The sequence below is a fragment of the Pelobates fuscus genome, chromosome 1 (assembly GCF_036172605.1).
Source record: "Pelobates fuscus isolate aPelFus1 chromosome 1, aPelFus1.pri, whole genome shotgun sequence".
In the NCBI taxonomy this organism is placed as follows: domain Eukaryota; kingdom Metazoa; phylum Chordata; class Amphibia; order Anura; family Pelobatidae; genus Pelobates; species Pelobates fuscus.
The window spans coordinates 472,661,417-472,687,240 of NC_086317.1; the positions used below are offsets into that span (position 1 = coordinate 472,661,417).

At 42.7% G+C, this 25,824-nt stretch overlaps 1 protein-coding gene across 1 annotated transcript in view; it reads right to left on the reverse strand.

The window, feature by feature from the left end:
- Positions 1-25,438, reverse strand: part of P4HA3 (prolyl 4-hydroxylase subunit alpha 3) — a 45,148-nt gene extending 19,710 nt beyond the window's left edge. The window contains exons 1-3 of the mRNA XM_063444976.1: positions 24,997-25,438; positions 3,911-4,053; positions 2,782-3,005 (exon numbers count right to left, since the gene is read on the reverse strand). Coding sequence (XP_063301046.1) covers positions 2,782-3,005; positions 3,911-4,053; positions 24,997-25,190 — 561 coding nt within the window. The 5' untranslated portion in view covers positions 25,191-25,438. The remainder of the gene's footprint in view (positions 1-2,781; positions 3,006-3,910; positions 4,054-24,996) is intronic.
- Between the last annotated feature and the right edge of the window lie 386 nt (positions 25,439-25,824).

The following is a 25,824-nucleotide window of genomic DNA, read 5'->3' on the forward strand; positions in this document are numbered from 1 at the left end:
AAAGGAAAAACACAAGACAGGCGGAGGTCAAGAATACAGATATAGCGTAAACGGTATGTAAGCCAAAGGTCAAGGAATATACACCCAAATTATTATGCAAATGATATTTTTCTCATTTACCTAAATAATTGATGTAAATAACAGTCAGCATAATTCTCATGTTATCAACTATTAAGAGTACAATTCAAATTTTATTGTACAATCCTCCTAATGATAACAGTATTTTTTTTTTTAAACATAAAAAACTTACAATGCACTGTTCCAAATTATTACGCACAGTAAGTTTCAAAACACTTTATAGGTTGTAAAGAACTGGAAATTGTCATTTGTTGTGTTTGCAGCACATTTACTGAAATAAAAAGCTATTTCAATCAAACTTATAACAACATTTTAACGTTTTAAACATTTTAACAGGTCAAGTTACATTTTAACATAGGACCCCTTATTTGATAGCAGCTTCACAAGTCTTGCATCCATTGAACTTGTGAGGTTTTGGACAGTTTCTGCTTGAATCTGTTTGCAAGATGTCAGAATAGCCTCCCAGAGCTGCTGTTTGGATGTAAACTGCCTCCCACCCTCATAGATCTTTTGCTTGAGGATGCTCCAAAGGTTCTCAATAGGATTGAGGTCAGGGAAGGATGGAGGCCGCACCATGACTTTCTCTCCTTTTATCCCCATAGCAGCCATTGATGCAGAGGTATTCTTTGCAGCATGAGATGGTGCATTGTCATGCATGAAGATGATTTTATTACGGAAAGCATAGTTCTTCCTTCTGTACCAGGGAAGAAAGTGGTCAGTCAGAAACTCCACATACTTTGCAAAGGTCATCTTTACACCTTCGGGGACCCTAAAAGGGCCAACCAGCTCTCTTCCCATGATTTCGGCCTAAAACATGACTCCACCACCTCCTTGCTGACGTTGCAGCCTTGTTGGAACAGGGTGGTCGTCCACCAACCATCCACTACTCCATCCATCTGGACCATCCAGGGTTGAACGGCACTCATCAGTGAACAGGACTGTTTGAAAATTAGTCTTCATGTATTTTTCTTCTGCCCAATGCAGCCGTTTCTGCTTGTGAGCATTGGTTAGTGGTGGCCGAATAGAAGGTTTAGGCACAGTTGCAAGACTCTGGAGGACTCTACACCTTGATGTCCGTGGGACTCCAGAGGCACCAGCAGCTTAAAATATCTGTTTGCTGCTATGTAATGGTATTTTAGCAGCTGCTCTCTTGATCCGATACATGGATCTGGCAGAAATCTTCCTCAATGTGCCTTTATCTGCACAAACCCGTTTGTGCTCTGAATCAGCCACAAATCTCTTAATAGTGCGATGATCACGCTAAAGTTTTCGTGAAATATCTAATGTTTTCATATCTTGTCCAAGGCATTGAACTATTTCACTCTTTTCGGCAGCAGAGAGATCCTTTTTCTTCCCCATATTGCATGAAAATGGTGCTCTGCTTAATAATGTGGAACACCCTCCTTTAGTAGTTTTTCCTTAAATTGGGCTCACCTGGCAATCTAATTATCACAGGTGTCCGAGATTATTTTCAGTGATCAAAAGAGCCCTGAGACACAATGCCATCCATGAGTTAAACTGAAAACCAAAATATTTAATCTTTGTGACACTTAAAAAGAATTTGCATAATAATTTGGAACAGGGTGTATAAGGCAGAATAGTCAGGAGCCAAGCCAAAGGTCAAGGGATACAGAGATCGGAATAGTCAGTAAGAAAGCCAAGGTCAAAATACACAAGAAACAATACCAGAAACGCGCTCTCAGATAACCAGAATGGAAACCATGACAGGGCACAGAGAAATGAAGGAAAAAAGGTTTAAATAGCCTAAGGTGCTCCTTGATTGGCTGCAGGGAAGCATGTGACAGTAAACGTGTGTGTGACGACACACACACACACTTCCAAAGTCAGTCTAAGCAGGAATCTTAAAAGGTTCTTACTTGCGGCGGCCGGCGGCTCTAATGATTACAGACCCGCCCGCTGTGTGAGGGGAGAAGTGCCTGCCAGAGGACAGCAGGCATCGCAAGAGGAGGTAAGTGATTGGCGGCATTCTCATTACCATGTGGGAATGCCGCCACAACTAGATGCGCCCGCCGGGTCCCAGCCCGCTCCCGAGCAGGAGTGGACCCAACAGGTGCCTAGAGACAGAGTGAGTATTCGGCGGAATTCCCCTTGCGATGTGGGAATGCCGCCGCAAAGATACGCGCCCGCCGAGACCCCTATTATTCTCTGGCAGGAGCGCACGGCGGCGTGACACTAGCTAAATAACCTCTAGGAGCTATCCCTGCAGTCTGGCTGTGGCTGTTAGAGCCCTCTCTGTGAGGACGGTATAGTGTGACGTTTGTAGGCCTGGTGATCGTTTTGACGCCAACAGTCTCTGTTCAGGTGGTGATCACTGCGTAGGGGTTGAGTGTTAGGCCCTGTGTCTCACAAAGCCATGTTACAATGCTGCCATCCACCCCATGTGTTCCCTATTAAGGGTTAATAAGTATGTAGAAGTTTAGAAAAATACCCCTCTCTGTCTCATTACAGATTCTCTTTGCCTTTACGCGGAATCAAGCAAGGTGAATTGTTAGTGTAGGACCCACCTAAGAGGTTTGCCTTGACGTGGCAGGTGGGCTTACATCTAATGGCCATCGGAGTGGAACGAAAAACCTCCACAGGGATTTGGAATAGTGGGCAAGTAACTTTTTTTCTTTGATTTCATGAAAAGACCAAGATAAGAGGCATTTACTAACGAGGATTATGGAAAGGAAACTTGATTACTTTGCCAATATGGAAGCAGTCATCTGCAGACATGATGGAGGGCATTGGAGGGTTGTAAAGGAGGCTCAGTTCGGTGCGGGCGTCTCGTTGGAGTTTTCCTTTCACCATTCTCTGCACATTCAAGGAATAGACATCCTGTAGCCTCATTAAAGCTCTGGCTGCTCCTTCTACGTCTTCAAAAATGGGCAGATCTTTCGCCACCTTTTCGTACCCGTCCTTCAGGGCTGCAAACCAAGAAGGCACAAAACAGAAAAGATAATAGTTATTCTTGAAAAAAATGTTTTGTGTTATTAACAATGACTAAATGTACACAGACAACATTGCTCATTATGTATATCACGAATAAGAGTCTGATATGGCCAAGTTTAAGGCTAGAATAAGGGAACTTTTACATGCTTAATGTGTGTCCTCACTGTGCCATGTGGTGCAATGGCTGCCGAGGTTCTAGAACTGTACATGTGGCCATTCTGTATTGAAGGGGCATCCATAGCAAGATTCCTAGATGCTCTTAACCTCCAACTCCAGTTTAAAGGGACACCCTGGACCCCTGGACCCTTAAAGCACTCTAGCCTGCCGAAATGTTTTTTACGTGAAGAGAATGTCATCTTTTTCCCAATTTGCAAAAAATGCAGATTTCAATATAAATTGTCACTTTTATAAATAACCTGGTTACACCCCCCTGGCAGTCAATCAGACAACTGGTCCTGTTACTTCCTGGTTTGGTCAGCTCAGCAGAGCTCAACTCAAGAGACTGCAACTGCCAAGAGCACTTGCCTTGTAAAGACTTAAACTGCATTGGATAGTTTGTGATTGGACAGCTACAGAAAGTCTGCGCGGGGTGAGAAGGGAAGGGTTTGCAAAGGCTGCAGATCTGGAGATTTTGCAAGCTATATTTAGATACCAATCTAAAAATGTACACAATTAAAGGCATGCATGTTTTCATTGAGGGTATACCTACTAAAATTTGATTTTTGTATTTGGGCAATGGAGAACTCTTTTGATGCTGAAAGCGTGTCTACTTTCTTTAATGGAAATATGCTGATCACACCATAACTAACCCTGTAGAAGAAGCCATATTCATTTTAAAAAACAAAGCTAGTCACCCTCGGAAATTCAAGGCAATCAGTACCTTGGATATTTTCAGTAACTTCTAAACTGTGTACCACGTTCATCCACTCCAAGTGCAGCCTCTTTAACAAGGTGTAGGCAAGAATGGGATCAGCCACCGGATTATCTGTTACCTGGTGAAAGGTGTGTACTTTATCATAGAACCTGGGGAAACGGACAGGACAGAACATCAGCATAGAATGCGTCAGATTTAAAGGGTTAATCCAAGCACCATGACCACGTCAGTGATATGAAGTGTTCATGGTGCCTGGAATCTGTGTGTGCAGCCTTTTGCTTTAAAACTCTGCACATACAGAGATTGACCCCTATGCTCTCAGGGGTGTAACTTCACCTGTAGCAGCATCATAGGGGTGTCATCAGCCAGTGCAGAACTAGAGCTCTGGGTTGGCTAATGTCAATTCTGTGCAATTGACAGCCAGAATTGCAGTCATTGGCTGAGAGTGGTCAGCTGATGCTCTCAGCCATTGAATGGCGAATATGGAACTTGCACGTCACTGGACCACCATGGAGCCTCGGTGCCAGACAGGGACCCAGGTAACGGGGACAAACCCTGGCACTGAGGCTCTCCATGGTGGTCCAGTGACGTGCATGGTCCACATTCGACAGTACCTGGCACCATAACCACTACAGCATGCTTGGGGTAACCATTTAATGTTCTGGGGCCATCATACAATAACATATATATATACAGCTTAATTTATGCAATAGAGTACTGAAAATGTAATTTCACCAACACTGATTGATTCACTGTGAAATTATTAAACAGCCCTAAATATACAAAGATTTGACAGCTCCCAAACTTGGCTAAAAGCAAACTAAATATAAACACACATAGCCTTGTTTCTATACGTAGCTCTGTGGTATGGGGCAGAAAGAATGTTTGAAACAAGCTTTCCATACAGTTTCTTCAGGACACTCGGATAGTCTTTAAACCATTTTGGCCTAACATGAGCGATTTCTAGTTTACTGAACCCCAAAAGCCAACATGTGATTCTAGAGACTAGCACAAGGTATCTAACAAACATTCAGTTTTTTATCTGGAGTGACACTTTCATGGCTTTTCACTGAAGAATTTATAGTGAATTCAAACTGTATTTCATACTTAAGACCAAAGTAGCCGAACTGCGGGAATATCTGACTCGGCTATGTTGGCCTTACATGTGAAATTAACTTCGAATTCTCTCTTTATTATAGAAGTATGTTTATAATTTACAAATTCTCTGTGCGTCTGTCCTTGTGTAGAACCTTTCTATCTATATTCATACATATTGCAGAGATATGTGTCTATAGATGCTTTGGTGGATTTTTTAAATTTATTAATAAATTCTTATATAGTAGTTGATACAAGAAGCTCTACAATTTGTGAAAACACTGGGTTAGCACCGAAGAGTGAATATCAATAATCATATACTGTTGCTATTTTATGATCAATGCTTTAAATAGCATCATACATTTGCCAGGGATGACTATATGATTTAAAGGACCACTCTAGGCACCCAGACCACTTCAGCTTAATGAAGTGGTCTGGGTGCCAGGTCCAGCTAGGGTTAACCCATTTTTTAAAATCACAGTGAGAGCACGCAAGCATCCATAGGAAAGCATTGTAAATGCTTTCCTATGCGACCGGCTGAATGCGCGCGCAGCTCTTGCCGCGCGTGCGCATTCAGCCGACGGGGCGGAACGGAGGAGGATCGGAGGCAGAGATCTCCCCGCTCAGCGCTGGAAAAAGGTAAGTTTTACCCCTTTTCCCCTTTCCAGAGCCGGGCGGGAGGGGGTTCCTGAGGGTGGGGGCACCCTCAGGGCACTATAGTGCCAGGAAAACGAGTATGTTTTCCTGGCACTAGAGTGGTCCTTTAATATTGGCCCCCATGTTCCACGACTCAAATACTCCTCCCAAAAAAAGATCGCTCTTTGGAGAAACGCAGACTAAATGATTCATTTGCAGACTCCACCCTTTATTTTTTTTTTCCAAAATAGCATGCTTGCCAATTTCATCACACCATTAAACACAGCCAAATCCAGGACTGCCACCTCAGCCACCATGTTATGGCTCGACAGTAACATTATGGTAAATAAACAAATGGAAAACTTGGTCCAGGCTCCTTCAATCAAATAAAGGACCAAGGGGCCAGTCCTGCGAATAGTTAATTTCATACAATATCCCCATAAGGTTGTTTGTTTTGCTGTATAAGACCATTTCCTTCCCAAAATCTGTGGGGGTTATTCACCAAATTGTGAATTGTGCAGTACACAAAGTATATATATAGTTGACTAATTTTTTAAACATTTTTTTCCTATAGTTTTCAAACCATTTGACTGCAATTCCATGCTTAGTGAAGGAGTCTGGTGTGATTTTTGACATCAGACACCCAAATGCACACACATCTTCACTCTCCAGCAAAAAGGTCAACAAAGGTTAAAACAACTTCACAAAAATCTAGTATTTACTTGAGAAGCCCCTTCCTCTTTTACAATAAGGAATCTATGAAATAAACCCAAAAGGTGTTTCTACACAGGAGTTAAGAGATGAGGATTTAAAGAATGACACTTTTTATACTGTAATACAATAACGCAGAGAGCATCTTGGGTCTCCCGAAACCGACCACAGTCTTACTGACTTCTGATACCAGGAATCTGCTTTGTGTGTCAGTGTGAGTCAGAGGGCTGTGTCATCCGATTTCCTGCTGTGATTAGTTCTGGATCTAAATATTAAAGATCTTACAAGCAACAGGATAAATGTACCACGTGTGCAAATATACACTGGGCCAGCTCGCTGATATCTGTATGTTGCTTTTATGCTATAAGGGGCACTGGATTCTAGAAATGCCATAAACGTATTATAATCCGAGAAATCTTGTATTGTTTGTACATTTTACACAAAAATAGCCAAATACTTTTGCCAATTGCCATCACTTATGGTTTAAAGGAACACTATAGCGTTGGGAGTACAAACCTATATTCCTAATGTGATGGGGTCCTTGTCCTTAAAATATATATATAGGTCTCCCCATTTGCAATAAAAATTAAAGCACCTCTAGTGACGGTCTAGTCTAGTGACAAACAAGGACAGAGCCACTGCACCCAGACCACTTAATTGAGTCCCTTTAATTAATGTATATCTTACATTATAGTTTTTCTGTCTTAAATATATGTGTTTATATATATATACACACACAGACAGTTGTAATCAAAATTGTTCAACACCCATTAAAAATCAGGTTTATTGTCAAAATTTACAGACTTTCAGCTGTTTGCAATAAACAAATTAAACAAAAGCGATTGAAACAGCTCAACACAACAAATACTGCATGTGGTGTCCCCAAATTCAACTGAAAATGCAACTTATAATGACTTCTCCAGTCTCAAAATTATTCAACCCCCTGGAATCGCTCACAACGGCACACCTGTTGCAACTAATCAAGGGCTTCATTACTTGCACCAGGTGTGCTTGAGCTGGAACACTTGAAATACCTGAACTGGCTAGGGGCTTGTTGAGTGTCACGTTTGACTGCATGTTAGAAATATGGCTAGGTCAAAAAGAATGGTCCACAAAGTTATGAGACAAGATCATTGCCCTTCAGAAACAAGGAACAGGATACAAAAATATAGCAAAGACATTGAATGCTTTCCTAGAGACATCGTTGGAAACATACTTCGCAAGTTCAAATATGAAAGAACAGTGGTTATACTACCTGGATGGGGCAGAAAAAGGAAGCCATCAATGGCTGCAGGTTGTTAAAAAAAACAAAAACCTTGAGTGACTGCAAAAGAGCTACAGCAAGACTTGGTGGCAACAGGTCCTGATGATCTACTGAGCACAGTAAGGAGTGTAGAAGGTATCCATGCCAGAACTCCAAGACGTACACTACTATGCACACGACACATCAACTCCAATATGCTCAAAATCATACAAATAAGCCACAGACGTTTAGGATTCTATTCTGTGAATCAAACAAAACGGGACCTTTTCATCCCAATGGTTCAGCAGCAGTATGTCTGGAGGAAGAAGAACGAAGCAAACTCTGAAAAGAACACTCTGCGTACAGTTAAGATAGTGGTGGATCTGTGATGCTCGAGGGCTGCTTTGGATCCTCTGACACTGAAAACCTGCAGCGTGTGAAAGGTAAAATGGATTCAAGTATCAGGAAATCCTAGAAGAAAACTGTATCGGGACTCCCTGTACCCTGGCTGGGTACCGCCGCCAAGGTCCGCTTCCTAGCTAGAACAGGGGAAAACCTCAGCACTTCTGCACCCATCGCTGTGGCTTTACTGGGGTCCTCCTGGAGCCCCCAGCACACCTCAAATTCCACCATGGTTTGGTTGCGGAAGAAGTCCTGGAAAATTTTACAAACGCCATCAGTCACCTGACTCGAACCCCATAGAAAATCTCTGGTGGGATATGAAGCAGGCAGTTGCACTACGCAAGTCCTGAACTGGAGGGCATTGCGCATGAGCAATAGCTGATGATTCATCAGGAACGCTGCCAGAAGCAGGTATCGGTCTATGCATCTCATTAGCAGCAGGTCATAACCGCATGAGGGTGCTCTTTGTGTTGAGCTGTTTCAATTGCTGTTGTTTGGTTTGTTACTGGAAAACTGTTGAAAGTCTGTAAATTTTGACAAGAAACCTGATTTTCAATCGGGGTTGAATGATTTACATCTGTATATACATACCCTCCAACTTTTCTGCTGGGGTAATCAGAACAGGGGTGTGTCACCAGTTACGCCCATAATAGACGAGCCTGTCCTAAAAGTAGGCGATTTCGCCCACTGATGGAAGAGTGTGAGCCCGGCATCAAGCACGCTAGGCTCACAGACACCTTTCGGCACCAGCCCCCAACATAGAGGACCACGCAAGGAGCACTGCAGAAGAAAACCTTCGCGATTTTCTTTTGGCAGGGATTCCCCAAACACCATTTACATTAAGCCATTCATGGTCTAACCTGTCAGTAGGAAATGCATCCCAGATGTGAATAAAGTAACTAAATGCTACTAGTTTGACGAAACATTTATTTCATTCATATGGAGCTGATTTAATCCCTGTGGGCATTCTGAAATCTCAGTTATTTGGCCGAGAGCTGTTTTATATAAAACGTATGGTTCTTACAATACGCTACCCCCACCGCCCCTCACCCCTCAGTGAAAGATGGGCCATTTTGTAAATAAAATTGAATTTAAAATTTAGACCAAAATAGCTAAACTTTTTACAGTTGAGCTATTTTGGCCCTAACACGACACACCACTGCCCAAGTAAAAAAAAAGGAAAATAAATTATATATATATATATATATATATATAATCACTGTTTAGTAGATATATCCAGAATGAGAACTTGCATGCATTTAATTATCCATTTTCTTTTTAAATTGGGGGCTTATCTCAAAGCAGCTTGCAAAATCTGCACATCTCTTGTCTGCAACCTTTACAAGCCCTCCCCTTCTAACCCCGCCCACACTTTCTGTAAATGTCCAATCACAATCTTCCCAATGCAGCTCAATGAGAAGTCTTTGCAAGGCGGGTGCTCGAAATAATTGTCTGTCTCTTGAGTTTAGAACCACTGAGCTAACCCAAAGCAGGAACTCACAGGACCTGTCCTATGATGTTACAAGGTTCATTTATAAAAGTGTCCGTTTCTGTTGAAATCTGCACTTTTTGTAAAATGAAAAAAAGAGGACACACTCTTCATACACAAAGCACATTTTTGACTATTTATTTGTTTGGTGTTTGCAGTATCAATTGACTGGAGTCTGTTTTGGATTAGGGAGAGTGTAACTGTTCCCTTTTTGCTATAGATGGTCAATAAATAAATTATAACATGAAAATAAGCCAATTGCCCCACATTTCACTTTTAACCATTGCATTTGATGAAAAGTGTTAATATATTTAATTAAGACAGATTATCCCTCTCAAAGAGAGACACATGAGAAATGTGACTTAAAGCTACAGTCCCAGCGGTGTCCTCCAGGCAGTAAATTATCGTACAGCTCATCGACTGTCAGCATGGCCCACTGGTGACCTAGCAGGGCCTCCCCCTGCCTTGGGGGACAATATCTTTCTGCTAGCCTACAGGCCAAGTGTGACCTTTCACTAATTACATGTTAATTACTTACCCCATTTCCTGTCTCAAATAAAAGAGAGCTCTAATCTTTGATCTCTATGTAGTGATATAAAATAATTTGTATGTAAGTGTCTGGAATGTTAGATTTACAGAACGATAAAGGCATTGTGGTGCAAGTTCCCATATGTAGATTGACTCCAAAAATGTCCTTCACACCCGTTCCCTGGCTACGTAGATTAAATTAAAAATTTTAAATAACTTTTTTTGATGTAACCAATGGGCCAGATAAAAGCTATATTATCTAAAATAATAATAATTAATAATAAATTAATTTTCTCAATTCCTCTATGAGAGAGAGGCAGTTTTCTACATAAATGTACCCAGAGTTGCAGCTCTTTGAAATCTAATGTATTTCAATCTGGCAAAGCATTAAAGAGAAAGTTAAAGGGACACTCCATGCACCCAGATCACTTCTGCTCATTGGAGTGGTCTGGGTGCCAACTCCCACTACCCTTAACCCTGCAAGTGTAATTATTGCAGTTTTTTATAAACTGCAATAATTACCTTGCAGGGTTAACTCCGCCTCTAGTGGCTGTCTACTAGAGCACAGGAAACCTGTGCTAGAGCGACGCTGGACGTCCTCACGCTGTGTAAAGGACCTCCAGCGTCACTCAATTCCCCATAGGAAAGCATTGAAAAGCATTTTCAATGCTTTCCTATGAAGAGCTCTAATGCGCGTGCGCGGCACTGCCACGCATGCGCATTAGCTTTCCTCAACTGGCGGGCAGGATCAGTCTTGCCCACCGGCTGATGTAATCACTGGGAGGAGCAGCAGCGAGCAGAAACCACCGCCGAGGGACATCAGCAGGGTCTCAGGTAAGTGACCTGAAGGGGTTTTCACCCCTTCAGCTACCGGGGGATGGGTGGTGGGAGGGAGAAGGGACCTGCAGTGCCAGGAAAACGGATTGTTTTCCTGGCACTGGAGAGTCCCTTTAAGGCACCATAACAACGTCATCTTAATTAAGTTGGTATAGTGCCAGGAGGCCCCTAGACATGCTTATACGTCACGTTGTTAACTCGAACGGTGTGTTTCTGGTAGGTTGGGTTCTGGCTGATGGCTTTGTAAGAGACCCTGATGTTTATGATGGCAGCCCTGGATCTCGGGACTGAATACGATAGGAATTCATATGTCTCCATGTAAATGTTGGTTAATGTAAATTTATATTGTTACCAAGTTATTCTGGACAAAAGTTGGGGGCAATGATTTGTTCCAAATATGTACATGTTGTAGATTTAGTATGTGAGCGCAGTACATTTTAAAAATTTTTTTTTTAATATAAATGGTTTTGGATTCACTGTGAGTTTGGCCAAAAGCCGAACACATTTTGCAATAAACTGAACCTCCCTTTCAAAGTAAGAATTCATGCCCAGGAGACAGATATTGGAGAATGTTCGAATGCTGGAGGAAAACGCTGTACTGGAGCAAATTAATCTTGGATAGCCGAAATTTTAACGTTAACCTTTTGATTCCTGCAGGAAGCAGTTATCCAATAAAATCGAACCCTTCTCAAGAAATGATTATTCAGTAAAGCATTAGACTCTGCATTTCTACTTTTATATTAATTTATTTTTAACCTTTGCCAAACGGCATATGAAAGCAGGGCAGGGGGTGAGCATTCCTAAAGAGCTCGGTAAAAAGCCCTGAGCACATTTTGCAAAGCAGAAAGCCCTTTAATGATGTGTTCGGAATGAGCTTATAGGGAACTTTTCAATGGTGTCTCCAGAAGTGCAACACCAGGGAATAAACATGGACGGGAAGGATTGGATATCCAAATTCAGTTTGGAGATATGCAAATGAAATAGAACTCACTAGATGAACATATCTTAATATGGTTTTGTAGGAAATATTGTGCATTCTCTTCTGAAAAATCCAATAACTTTAATTGAAGAAAAAATAAATAAAAAAAATGATTAGGGACAATTATTCTGAGCACACTAAACACTCTTATCTTGCAAAATAAAATACATACTAGTAACAGAGTATGTAACGTCAATGTCAATGCGTGTGCACCTGTCAGTCGTGTATGTGTATATGTATGTCTGTGTGTGTGTTTGTATATTTGTGTCAGTGTGTGCATGTATTTGTATGTCTGTCAGTGTGTATATGTATGTCTGTGTCACGATTGGTAGGGAACCTAACACACAGACAGGACACAACAGACAGAATTGCAATACCGGTCCTTAGAATGGCCGGGCTATGCAAAAGAACAGTCAAAGCAAGCCAAGGTCAAATGGAAATAGAGAGACGGAATACGAAGAGACAAGCCGAGGTCAGGGAGCAGAGAAAACAGAGTAAACGTAAGACAAGCCAAAGTTCGGTAACCAAATAATCGGAGAGAGTATAATGCACTATTGGGCTAAACAAAGACCACAACAGGGCACTGAGGCAAGGAGGAGGTTAGCTTATATACACCCAGGGAGTGTCTGATTGGCTAACCTCCAATCAGTGTTAACCACAACACGTGGGAGGTGTTTCTTCCCTCCCTTGTGGTTTCTGAGGTGATCACTGTGTGGTCTGGCACACATAAAAGGAAGCTGCTCTGGAGCGTGCAGCGTCAGAAACACTGTCAGTCTGGAGCATGGTGGCGGGGACAGCCGTATGGCGCGGACAGGGACCAGATGGCGCCGCTCGCGGTGACGGGGGTAAGCAAGGCCGCCGCGAGTGGCATAGAGGAATGGGACCTGACAGTCTGTCTGTCAGTGTATGTATCTGTATGTCTATCTGTGCATCTGTATGTGTCAGCTTGTGCGTGTATCTGTGTGATTGTCTGTGTATGTGTGTATTTGTATATCTGTCTGTGCATCTGTATGTCTGTCAGTAAGTGTGCGTGTAACTGTATTTCTATATGTAATTTTATACCTTTACTTGGAAATTGAGGCACTAAAAACCTATCGGCGGCCCAAAGTAGGTTAGCCTATTTTAAAGGGACACTATAGTCACCAGAACAACTACAGCTTATAGCATTTGCTCCGGTGAGTAGAATCATTCCCTTCGTGCTTTTTGCAGTAAACACTGTCTTTTTAGAGTAAATGCAGTGTTTACATTACAGCCTAGTGATAACTTCAGAGGCCACTCCTCATATGATTTATTATTAATTATTTATATGGCTGCTAGAGGTGCTTACTGGAGCAGTGCTGCACAATGTGACTGAGATTCAGTGTCTCCACCCTCTGCATGGAGACACTGAACTTTCCTCGTAGAGATGCATTGATTCAATGTATCTCTATGAAAAGATGCTGATTGGCCAGGGCTGTTTTTGCCTTGTGCCGATCTGCCTCCTTGACACTCTCTCTATGGGAAAGCATTGTGATTGGTTCAGATTACTACTTTTAATGATGTCAGCCAAGCAGGCAGATCAGGGACAGAGCCAGCAGCATCAGGCGGAATTAAAAATGTACTATACTTAGGGGGGCAAGGGGGCTACGTTGTGTTTTTAACACTATAGGGTAAGAAATACATGTTTCTGACCCTATAGTATTCCTTTAATTTTGGCCCCTACCTATTGCCAAGTTGAAGATTTTGGGGAAAAAAACAAAAAAATCAACACATTTTTCATATTTTGATAAAAAAAATCTTTTAAAAAAGTTTATCCAAAATATTAAAAAATGTTAAAAGCCTACCCAACAATATCAAGTCAAGGCTTCGGTATATGCACAACAGGAACAGATATATAGGATTCTATATAGATGCTATACTCTCCCTGTTTAGTTACACTGTATGAGTCACACTACCATAGATGTATGTTGGCGTTTCTGAAGGCAATAATGTACATATTGCCATATGTGGTCATGCCAAAACTTACACCCTGTTGGGATTGGTGTCATAAGTCATGACTATTAACAAGGGTGCTTCTTGGTTAAAGAAACATCTGGGGCCTCAGCCCAAAAGAAAACCTGATGACCCCTACACTAACAGAGAGATGGGGATATTTCATGACATACCTCTGCCTTTCTAAGTGATGTCCCCTGTTCGACCCATGAACAGCATGAGGTTGATGCTCTCGGAGATGTCAATGAAAATATAGAAACAATCACAAAGGAAAGGTTTTTTTACTGTAAGAACAATCAGGATGTGGAATTCTCTGCCTGAAGAAGTGGTTTTATCAGAGTCCATACAGATGTTCAAACAGCTACTAGATGCATACTTGCAAAAACAGAATATTCAAGGATATAATCTTTCAATGTAGGGTAATAACTGCTTGATCCAAGAATAAATCTGACTGCCACTCTGGGGTCAAGAAGGATTTTTTTTTCCTAGCTTGTTGCAAAATTGTGCTTCAAACTGTTTTTTTTTTTTGCCTTCTTTTGGATCAACAGCAAAAACAAATGTGAGGAAGGCTGAACTTGATGGACGCAAGTCTCTTTTCAGCTATGTAACTATATTAAATGTGATCCCGCTTGCGAACTCCTGTTACCTACATAATAGAGAGGTGTTGGCATTGCCTAATGACATTAACCCTTTCATTCACATTAGCAGTTCAGAAGGCTCTTACTGCTTTCTTGGCTCAGGGACATACCCTCCCAGTGGGATTTTAGTTTAGTTTAAAATTAAAGTGTAACTGGAAGGTCTTCTGCCAGTGCAGTCCTTCTCTGTTAACATTGTTGTGAGAATGGTAACATGGTCAAATAATTATAATGCACTGTTACGGTGTATACACCCTCAACAAATTTCCATGCATGTATTCATTGGGAGTATATCTTTAAACAGTTTGCAAAAGCTGTAGTTCTTATGAAGTGCTTTATGGGTGTGGAGTGTCAGGGTACCTGAAGCCTCTACCTCTGAGAGAGGTAGAGACTTAGAAGTTTATCCGTCCGGACGGTATGTCTCCTCGGCCCCTCGCGGTTCACTCGGTCTTGCTAACGCCGGCCGTGAGGGAGTCACTTCCTTTTATAACAGGAGGACCGGAGGTAGACGTCATGACGCCAACCCGGAACGTCCTGTCACTCAAATCTCAGGAGACGAATCAGGACTCGCCGGAGGCGTGTCTTCTCTCCCTAGCCAGGATACTTAACAGTGGCTCTCCCATTCACTCATTGCCCTGTCGTGGTTCTAGTCCGCCTAGTCACACAGTGCTTTGTTATTCTCTTGTCTTTTGGTTCTGACCCGGCTTTGTTGTTTACTCTCCTGCCTTTCTGTTATCCTTGACCCGGCTTGTCTCTCGCTTACCTGTCCTCTCGTTCCCTCGACCTCGGCTTGTCTCTGACCATTCTATTGTAGTTATACGTTAAGTCCGGCCATTCTAAGGACCGGTATACGTATCTGCTACTCTTTGTACTCTGCGTGTTGGATCCCTGACCCGATCCTGACATTACGACAGGGCCATGGATCCTGCAGGTACAAATTGTCAGCTTGGTTCTCCTGATCCTAGGTTTGACGCCATGGATCATAGGATGGATCAGATGGCTCTAGCACTACAGGCGCTGCTGTCTCGCCCTATTAATCCACCTGAGGAGATGCGTAATATGTCTGCTTCTTCTGTGGGTTCGGGGCTAGAGGTAGCTACTGTAGGTGCTTCTTCCCGAGTTACCCCACCTGTACGTTATGCTGGTTCTCCTGAGAGGTGTCGTGGCTTTTTGAACCAGATCAGTATTCATTTCGAGCTACAGCCCCGTTCATACCCTACTGATAGGGCAAAAGTGGGATTTATTATTACCTTACTCATTGAGAAAGCTCTGAGATGGGCTAATCCGTTGTGGGAGAATGATAATCCATTAGTCTATAACTATAATTCCTTTGTAGCTGCTTTTAAAAGAACTTTTGATCCTCCTGGCAGGAGGGTCAATGCAGCCAGATTACTGTTGCGCCTTAGACAAGACAACCAAACACTTGTGGATTATGCACTAGAGTTCAGGTCTTTGGCGGCAGAGGTAAAATGGAATGAACAGGCCTATATAGACGTATTCTTAAATGGATTATCTGATGTAATACTTGATGAGGTAGCGACAAGAGAGCTTCCCGAGAACCTGGAGGACTTAATTTCCTTTATCTCTCGTATTGACGAACGTCTAAGGGAGAGACAGAATACTCGAGATAGAACCGCTAAATCTTCCTTTAGACTAGCACCATCATTTCAAGTTTCTGAAACCAAAAATCCACAGGTTTCAGAACCTATGCAGTTAGGCCTTACTCGTCTCTCAGAGGAGGAGAGACAGTACAGGAGAAGAGAGGGACTGTGTATGTATTGTGGGGCCAGAGGTCATGTACGTTTGAGCTGTCCCAGCCGTCCGGGAAACGCTCGCACCTAAGTTTCTCTAGAGGACAGACCTTGGGTGTTTCGATTTTGTCCTCTACTCATAACTACAAAGAACATAGACTCCTATTACCGGTCTCTTTAACTTGGGAGAAGGGAACTTTAGAGACTATGGCCTTGATAGACTCCGGCGCTGCTGAGAGTTTTATCGACCAAAAGTTTCTCACCAAACACACTATCCCATCCCAGTTAAGGAAGACACCCTTGGCTGTTGAAGCCATTGATGGTAGACCTTTAGTTGAGCCTGTGATTTTCCGGGAGACCACACCTCTTTACTTAACTACTGGTATTCTACACAAGGAGGAAATATCCCTACTACTCATTTCATCCCCTTCTGTTCCCATAGTCCTGGGATACTCCTGGCTTAAGAGACATAACCCCGTTATAGATTGGAGATCAGGGGAAATAGTTTCGTGGGGTCAGGATTGTCAAGAGAATTGTTTAAAGAAAGTATCACCTCTTTGTAGTGTCAACTCACTTAATAACGCTACCGACTCTACCAAAGTACAGATACCGTCCTTGTATCAAGATTTAAAGGCAGTATTTGACAAAGGAAAGGCTGATACCTTACCACCACATAGGCCTTTTGATTGCAAAATTAATTTACTTTCTGGTACCATGCCCCCCAGGGGTCATGTATACCCTTTGTCTACGAATGAAAACTTAGTTCTAGAGGAGTATATTCGTGAAAACTTAGACAAGGGGTTCATTAGAAGATCCTCCTCTCCTGCTGGGGCTGGATTTTTTTTTGTTAAAAAGAAGGATGGTTCTTTAAGACCTTGCATTGATTACCGAGGTCTTAACAAGATAACCATCAGAAATGTATATCCGATTCCCTTGATCACCGAGCTTTTTGATCGATTAAAAAGTTCTAAAATTTTCACTAAGTTAGACCTTAGAGGTGCTTATAATTTGGTGAGAATCCACGACGGTGACGAGTGGAAAACTGCATTCAATACTCGATATGGGCACTATGAGTATACTGTAATGCCTTTTGGTCTCTGCAATGCCCCGGCGGTATTTCAGGACCTTATTAATGAGGTTCTTAGGGAGTTTCAAGATGACTGTGTGATTGTATACCTTGATGATATACTTATACATTCCAGGGATATTGAGACTCACCACGGACAAGTCAGAAGGGTTTTACACAAACTCCTTCAGCATGGCTTATACTGCAAACTAGAGAAATGCAGCTTTGACCAATCCCAAACTACCTTTCTTGGTTATGTGATTTCTGGGGAAGGGTTTGAAATGGACCCGGAGAAGCTCCAATCCATATTAGAGTGGCCTTTACCTAAGGGTCTCAAGGCTATCCAGAGATTCATTGGTTTCTCTAATTACTACAGACGTTTCATTAAGGGATATTCCTCTATCATTGCTCCCATCACCAATATGACCAAACAAGGGGCTGAGACTAAGAATTGGTCTACTGAAGCACTTCTGGCTTTTAAGACACTCAAGGAGCTGTTTGCTTCCGCACCAATTTTAGTTCACCCTGATACTACTCTACCTTTCCTACTCGAAGTTGACGCTTCTGAGACAGGTATAGGTGCTGTTCTGTCCCAAAGGTTGGGTGTAGATAAACCATTACATCCTTGTGGATACTTTTCCAAGAAATTGTCAGGTACTGAAAGCAGATATGACATTGGTGACAGGGAACTACTAGCGGTTATAATGGCCTTGAAGGAGTGGAGACATTTATTGGAGGGTACTTTGCATCCTGTTACTATTTTGACAGATCATAAAAACTTATCCTATATTGGAGAGGCTAAACGACTATCATCTAGACAGGTTCGTTGGTCCATATTTCTCACTCACTTCAACTACGTACTCACATATAGGCCAGGCTCTAAGAATTCTAAAGCCGACGCCTTATCTCGCCAATATGAACCTGCTGCCGTATCTGAGCCGGTTTTGTCCTTTATAGTACCCAAGTGTAACATTATCGCTAACACTACTCTCAAAGTTCATTCTCCGCTACTTGATCAGATAAGGAGCTTGCAGCACCTGGCACCTAGACTGACTCCGGCTTCCAGACTTTTCGTCCCTCCTGAACTCCAATTGGAGCTCTTACAGTGTCTTCACGAGAGTAAGGTGGCTGGTCATCCGGGGGTTCGTAAGACGTATTCTTTGATCTCCAAGGATTTCTGGTGGCCGTCGTTACGGAAGGATATTAAGGATTTTATCGGGGTTTGTGTGGTCTGTACTAAAACTAAACTACCGCATTCGCTTCCTTGTGGCCTTCTACAACCTCTGGAAATTCCTGACAAACCTTGGTCCTGTGTGGCAATGGACTTTATTGTGGATCTGCCTGTTTCTAAAAAGCACACTGTTATCCTCACCGTAGTCGATAGGTTTACCAAGATGGCACATTTCGTACCTTTGCCTAAACTCCCGACTTCCCCTGAATTGGCGGAAGTCTTTGCTAAAGAGATTTTTCGCTTGCATGGGATTCCCTCGGAGATCACTTCTGACAGAGGCTCCCAATTTGTTTCACGTTTTTGGAGGTCGTTCTGTTCTCAATTAGGCATCAAACTGAATTTTTCGTCCGCCTATCATCCTCAGTCTAACGGAGCTGCTGAACGAACCAACCAGAAGATTGAGCAATACTTACGTTGTTTTGTTTCCGAACACCAGGACGATTGGGTCGGTTTGATTCCTTGGGCGGAGTTTGCGCACAACAATCTCGTTTGTGACTCTACGCATTCAAGCCCCTTCTTCATGAACTATGGCTTTCATCCATCTATTCTTCCCTCGGTTTCTCCTTCCCAAGGAGTGCCGTCGGTTGATGTCCATGTGGCCAATTTGAGGAAGTTGTGGGATCAGACTCGACAGATTCTTCTACACAATTCTGTACTGGTTAAGAAACATGCTGACAAACGTAGAAGGGCGGCTCCGAATTTTGTTCCAGGCGATAGAGTGTGGTTGAGTACTAGGAATATTCGTCTTAAAGTTCCTTCCATGAAATTCGCTCCTCGTTATATTGGTCCCTAAAGGATCTTGACTCGAATTAACCCAGTGGCGTATCGTCTAGCTCTTCCAGCTACTTTACGCATCCCGAACTCCTTTCACGTGTCATTGCTGAAACCTCTAATCTGTAACAGATTCTCCTCCACAATCGCCCCTCCGCGCCCTGTTCAGGTGGAGGGTCAGGAGGAGTATGAGGTTAACTCCATTATTGATTCTCGTGTCTCCCGGGGGCGAGTACAATATTTAGTTGACTGGAAGGGATATGGTCCTGAGGAGAGGAGTTGGGTACCACAAGAGGATGTTCATGCTCCTCGTCTTCGCAGGGCATTTCACTCCCGCTTTCCATCTCGCCCCGGCTCCTTCCGCCCGGTGGGCGTATCTGAGAGGGGGGGTACTGTCAGGGTACCTGAAGCCTCTACCTCTGAGAGAGGTAGAGACTTAGAAGTTTATCCGTCCGGACGGCATGTCTCCTCGGCCCCTCGCGGTTCACTCGGTCTTGCTAACGCCGGCCGTGAGGGAGTCACTTCCTTTTATAACAGGAGGACCGGAGGTAGACGTCATGACGCCAACCCGGAACGTCCTGTCACTCAAATCTCGGGAGACGAATCAGGACTCGCCGGAGGCGTGTCTTCTCTCCCTAGCCAGGATACTTAACAGTGGCTCTCCCATTCACTCATTGCCCTGTCGTGGTTCTAGTCCGCCTAGTCACACAGTGCTTTGTTATTCTCTTGTCTTTTGGTTCTGACCCGGCTTTGTTGTTTACTCTCCTGCCTTTCTGTTATCCTTGACCCGGCTTGTCTCTCGCTTACCTGTCCTCTCGTTCCCTCGACCTCGGCTTGTCTCTGACCATTCTATTGTAGTTATACGTTAAGTCCGGCCATTCTAAGGACCGGTATACGTATCTGCTACTCTTTGTACTCTGCGTGTTGGATCCCTGACCCGATCCTGACATGGAGTGGTTAAGGAATTTGCATATATTTGAATCTGTTGTATGGCTCCATGAAAGTTGAATGATGTGTTGCTGTAGGCCATTATGTGTGGGGAATAAAATATATTGGGTATTTTTGGACAACAGGAGTGTTGTCATTGATATTTGGGGGCATGGCGAGTTTGTGTCCTGGAAGCTTAGTCACAAGAGCCAAAATCTTTTGGTGTTGGGAGCACTGAAATTAATTGATTATTTCTTACAAGAAGAAGCGTTCAGAAGAGGTGATATCTGCCTGTTTAATCGGTATAATGGTGGTCTCTGGTTCCAGTAGAGAAGGGACGGATGACGTAGCAGTATATAAAGATATTAAAGGGACACTATAGTCACCAGAACAACTACAGCTTAATGTAGTTGTTCTGGTAAATATAATAGCTCCCTTCAGGCATTTTAATGCAAACACTGCATTTTCAGAGGGGGGCCTTGAGCGGGAGGGGGACCTAATAACCCTAAAATGCCAGGAAAACAAGCTAGTTTTCCTGGCACTATAGTGCTCCTTTACAATTGAGATCCCATGCAGTAAATCAATCATTGTTGCAGGAATCTACCGCCCACCTAGCTCCCCGGTTCATTCCCTATCTGACATAGCCCATCTCCTTGGTGAAACCATTGCTCAAAAAACAAAAAGTGAACTGTTGGTCTTTGGAGATTTTAATATTGATTGGCTGAATCATAAAAAAAATTAGTTCTTGCACACTGTTTAAGACATTGCAGCTAACGCAATTAAGCTCCTCCCCAACTCGCATAAACATTAAAAGCCATATCCATACCCTGCTAGATTGGATTCTCTCCACTTCTCCTGATAGAATCACTGTTTAGTGTACTGCGTGTGCAAAATAAAGGCTATTAAATCCTCTCCCAAGATTAAAATCACCAGGTCCTTCAAAAAATTTAATCTCGAAGCCTTTTTTAATGACATCAAGAACCTCCCATGGCACAGAGTAAACATTATCCCAGATCTAGACTGTGCTGTTGAATTCTTTCAGTCTGAACTCCTACAAATTTGGAAGTTGCATGCCCCACTGCGTAAGGTGAGAGTAATAGGAGCATGTATGAACTGGATCACAGCCAACCTCATCCAAATATACCATTCATTGTGGTCAAAGTTCAAGCGTACTGGCTCTATGAATGATCACTGTGAATATAGACAATGGCGAAATATATGCACAAAACAAACAAAATTGGCCAAGGCCCAATATTTCTATGAAAATCTGAACAATAACTTATCAAACCCTAGAAACTTTTGGAAAGTCATAAATAAATTACAAACTCCCAACCTGCCACTGTCAAAGTGGACAACCAAACCCTGCAACTTCCCTTAGACGTAGCAAATGCCTTTAACAATTATTTTGTCTGAGGCTCCACTACCCTGATTGCCAAGTTAATAAATGACACGCATCCTGAAACTACAAAGGTGGATCAGGCCCAACTAAATTTGCAAAGACCCAATATAGACAAGTTTAATTTTAGACCTGCACCTATAAGTGTCGTTCAAAAACACCTAAATAATCTAAAAAATGAAAAACCAGTCTGGACCTGATCAAATCCCAGCAATGCTGTTAAAGCTCAGTGCGCCGGCAATTGCTAAACCCGTCGCAACCCTAATTAACGAATCCTTGGTGTCTGGATACATACCCAAACTTTGGAAGACTATGTGAATAGTGCCTATCCATAAAAGTGGTGACACTACGTTGGTTTCTAACTGTCGCCCAATATCATTGCTCCCAGTATTGTCAAAAATCTTAGAAAAATACGTCCATACGCAACTATGTGAGTATTACCAACAATCAAACTATCTGACTCCTGATCAATCAGGCTTTCGCCAGAATCACTCCACTACAACTGCCCTCTTAAAAGTTTGCAATGAAATCCAAACTGGCATGGAACAAGGAGACCTAACTGGAGCTATTTTCCTTGATTTTGCCAAGGCCTTTGACACAGTAGACCACGACATTCTACTGCACAAACTCAAAAGGTCAGGTATTGGTGATCATTCGCTAAACTGGTTTCGATCATATGTATCGGATCGCTCGCAATATGTGTCCATTTCTGACAGCGACTCCCTCCCTCTCCCAGTCACGTGTGGTGTTCCCCAAGGTTCCATTCTCGGCCCCCTACTATTTACATTATTTATAAATGATCTGCCTAATGTCTGCAAATCCTCAAATGTACACATGTACGCAGATGACACAGTGATCTATGTGAGCAAACCCGATTTACCGCAGCTTGAGGCTGTGCTCCAAGACCAGTTCACAGAGGTAGAAAAGTGGATTGCAGAAAACAAACTCTTCCTAAACACTGACAGAACTGTCACAATGATCTTTGGAACAGTACCTAAATTACACAAATTACACAATTCCCACCTATCCATCAAAACAATTTCAAATGACACACTGACCGCAGTCCACTCTTTCACATACTTGGGTATGTTGTTAGACCCCAATCTATCTTTGGCCTGCACATAGAAAAGCTTGCATCTAAACTTTATCCAAAACTAGGTGCCCTGTACAGAAACAAATCCTGCCTAAGCCCTACAATAAAGAAAAAGATTGTACAGCAAATGCTGATGCCAACCATTCATTATGGGGATGTAGTATATGCACCTGCACCGCAATCCCACATTAATAAACTCAATACATTGTATAACTCGTTTTGCCGATTTGTGCTACAATGTAATTACAGGACCCACCATTGTGACATGCTAAAAGAACTAAACTGGCTGTCGCTGGAATTCCGACGCACTCTTCATCTTTCCAGCCTAGTGTTGAAAGGGACTCTCCAGGCAGAGTAGTTTAATTACCTGGTTCCAGCGCCGGGAGCCTCGTGAAGCAGCGCCCCCTATTTCGTAAAAATGACGAAATAGGCGGGCGCGAGCAGGGAGCAATCAGATGCTTCCATTTGAAGTTGCCCTCTGAAGTCCTGAGCGCACTACCACACATGCGCGCTGTGTGCACGGCCACGAGCTGAGCTGACTGACAGCTCAGCTTGCAGTCTTTGCCCGCCCCCTCTCCTCTGCCAACAGGCTGGAGAGAGAAGGCGCGCACACAGTGCCTTCTCTCTCCTGCACACGTCAGATGTATCTTAATACGTTGACGTGTACAGGGCCTTTTTAGGGCCCTACATGATAGGAAGTCCCTCTGGTGGCCGTCTAAGTGACGGCCACTGGAGGTATTCCTATCAATCAATGTAAACACTGTATTTTCTCTGAAAATACAGTGTTTACATTAGATTGCCTGCAGGGAGCTATAGATCTCACCTGAACAAATACATTAAGCTGTAGTTGTTCAGGTGACTATAGTGTCCCTTTAAGAGCTTTTCTGGGAAACTCCCCCCCTACCTGAACAAAATGCTCTCCCTAGCTTTTCCCACCTCCTATAACCTCTGATCCAGTACCAGCACTTTTAGTCTACCTCAATACAAAAAGAAAGCAGCCCGATCCTCCTTCTCCTACAGAGCGCCGCAATTGTGGAACGATCTCCTGCACAATTTAAAATCTTCCCCAAGCCTAAAGTCCTTTAAGAGATCCCTCTCTACATCCCTCAAAACAGAATGCACATGTCATGGTTGATTATATATTTCCTACCTGTTCTATGTTAAATTTTGTATATATTGTGTATTAATATTGTTTTTGTATTTTATTGTACCCTAATGTAACAATGCAATGTTTTGTGGACCCAGGACCTACTTGAAAACAAGAGAAATCTCAATGTATCTTTCTTGGTAAAATATTTTATAAATAAATAAATAAATAAATAATGGAACAGTGCCTTTAATGTAGTGTTTTTAGTGTCTATAAAAGCAGTGTTTACATTACTGCCTAGGAACATCTCTAGTGGCATTCATTTAGACGGCCACTAGAGGTGCTTCCTGTGTCAGTATTGCACAATGTGCAGCATGCTGAACCCTCCCTATTGAGATGCATTGATTCAAAGTATCTCTATGAGGAGATGCTGATTGGCGCAGCTAGGGGTTCGGCCGCGCATGAACAATTGCATTGGCCGAGATCATCAAGATTGATTAACTCAGCCATGGAGGTGGAGCCAGCTGCAGTGAGACTAGCTTGGTGAGGGAGAAAATCTGAGCAAAATACCTTTTCACTGCAACCTGAGGGGAGCCATGCACCTATACAGCCACCCCAGAACTACTGTGTTAGGAACACATGTTAGTATTCCGGACACTATAGTGTTCCGTTAAGCCCTATTGTCTCTCAACTGTTAAACCGATGACACTCATTTGGGAAGGTACGTCTATTTTGAACAAAAGCGTGGAACAATAAAGAAAACACCAAATACATCCTAAATCCTTTATTTCTGGAAATCAAAAACCAGAATAAATATCATTCAATGTATATTCAGAGATCAGTAAATGGGAATTCCTGTAAAGCTGAAAACACTGTACAAAACACCTAGATTTAGTTTGAAGTCGTTCAATCATCCCTTGCAGGGTCGACAGTGAGAATTCAAAGTGAATTACATATATAACGCCAAAGTAACCAAACTGATATTAAATAATAATTTATTTTTCAGTTCTGCTTATTTTGAAATCCACTTGATTTTTCACTTAAGTAATTGGCTCTGTTGGACTTCAATGGGTTAATAGCTAGTTAACCAGAGTAAAACCTTTCTCCGCTTCTAGAACCAGCAATAATTTATCCCTTCCAAATTGTTAAAAGAAGACCACAATTGCATTATACAGAGCTGCAGATTATCCATGGATCCCAGCCTACACGTTAAGAAATATTGCATATTTATTGGGAGGATTTACCTTCTCAGGTCATTAAGTCTGTAGGTCTCCTGTTCAAGGTAAGTCTCCAGGTGCTGCAGTAAGACCTTCTCAGTGGAGGCAGCCTGCTGAATGTTGGCCATTGAGCTGTACATGTCTGCTAAGCAGTGCTCCAGCAAGCCCAGATACCACAGCAGCAAGCCCAGGGCTACTGTGGAGGGGAATATTGCAGCCATTCTGCACCTGGATCCACCAATCCCAGATCCTCAGGCTGGTCCTGTCCCAGTAGTACTCTCTGTCTGCTGTGTTATGTTCAGTCTGGTTTGTTCTGAGGATGCACACAGTGTACAGAAGGCTCTCCTGCTCAGAGCATGAAGGATCCAGACAGCTGTGTATTGCAAGGCTGTGAGTGTGCTCCTTGGCTGTCAATGGAAAGGGGGAGGCTGTATTAGCTGGCAAGCAGACACACTCTGTGGTCTGTATCTGGCTGGAGCTCCCAGCAGGGTAATAATTGTGGGAAGCCCAGACTGTGGGATGTCCCTGTAGCTGGGGGGAGGTGGGGGCTCTAATAAACTCCATTCATTCTGTTACACAGTTGCTCATTCACTGCATTGTTCTTAGAACATTTCAATAACCCACTTAGATTACCCAGAATCCAATGCCCTTATTATAGCACTGAGGTAGAGTGTGGGGTGTTATCCTTAGCCAAAACACATTGCTTTATCTTATTATTTATTCTGACAAATTTATTAGTTTTTACCTTTCACTAGATTTTTTTTCGAGTTGTATTCTGTATTATTTTTGTTATCTTTAGTTTTCTTTTTGCACAATTAGTTCTGTTGAATAAACATGCCATGGTGTTTATTAAAG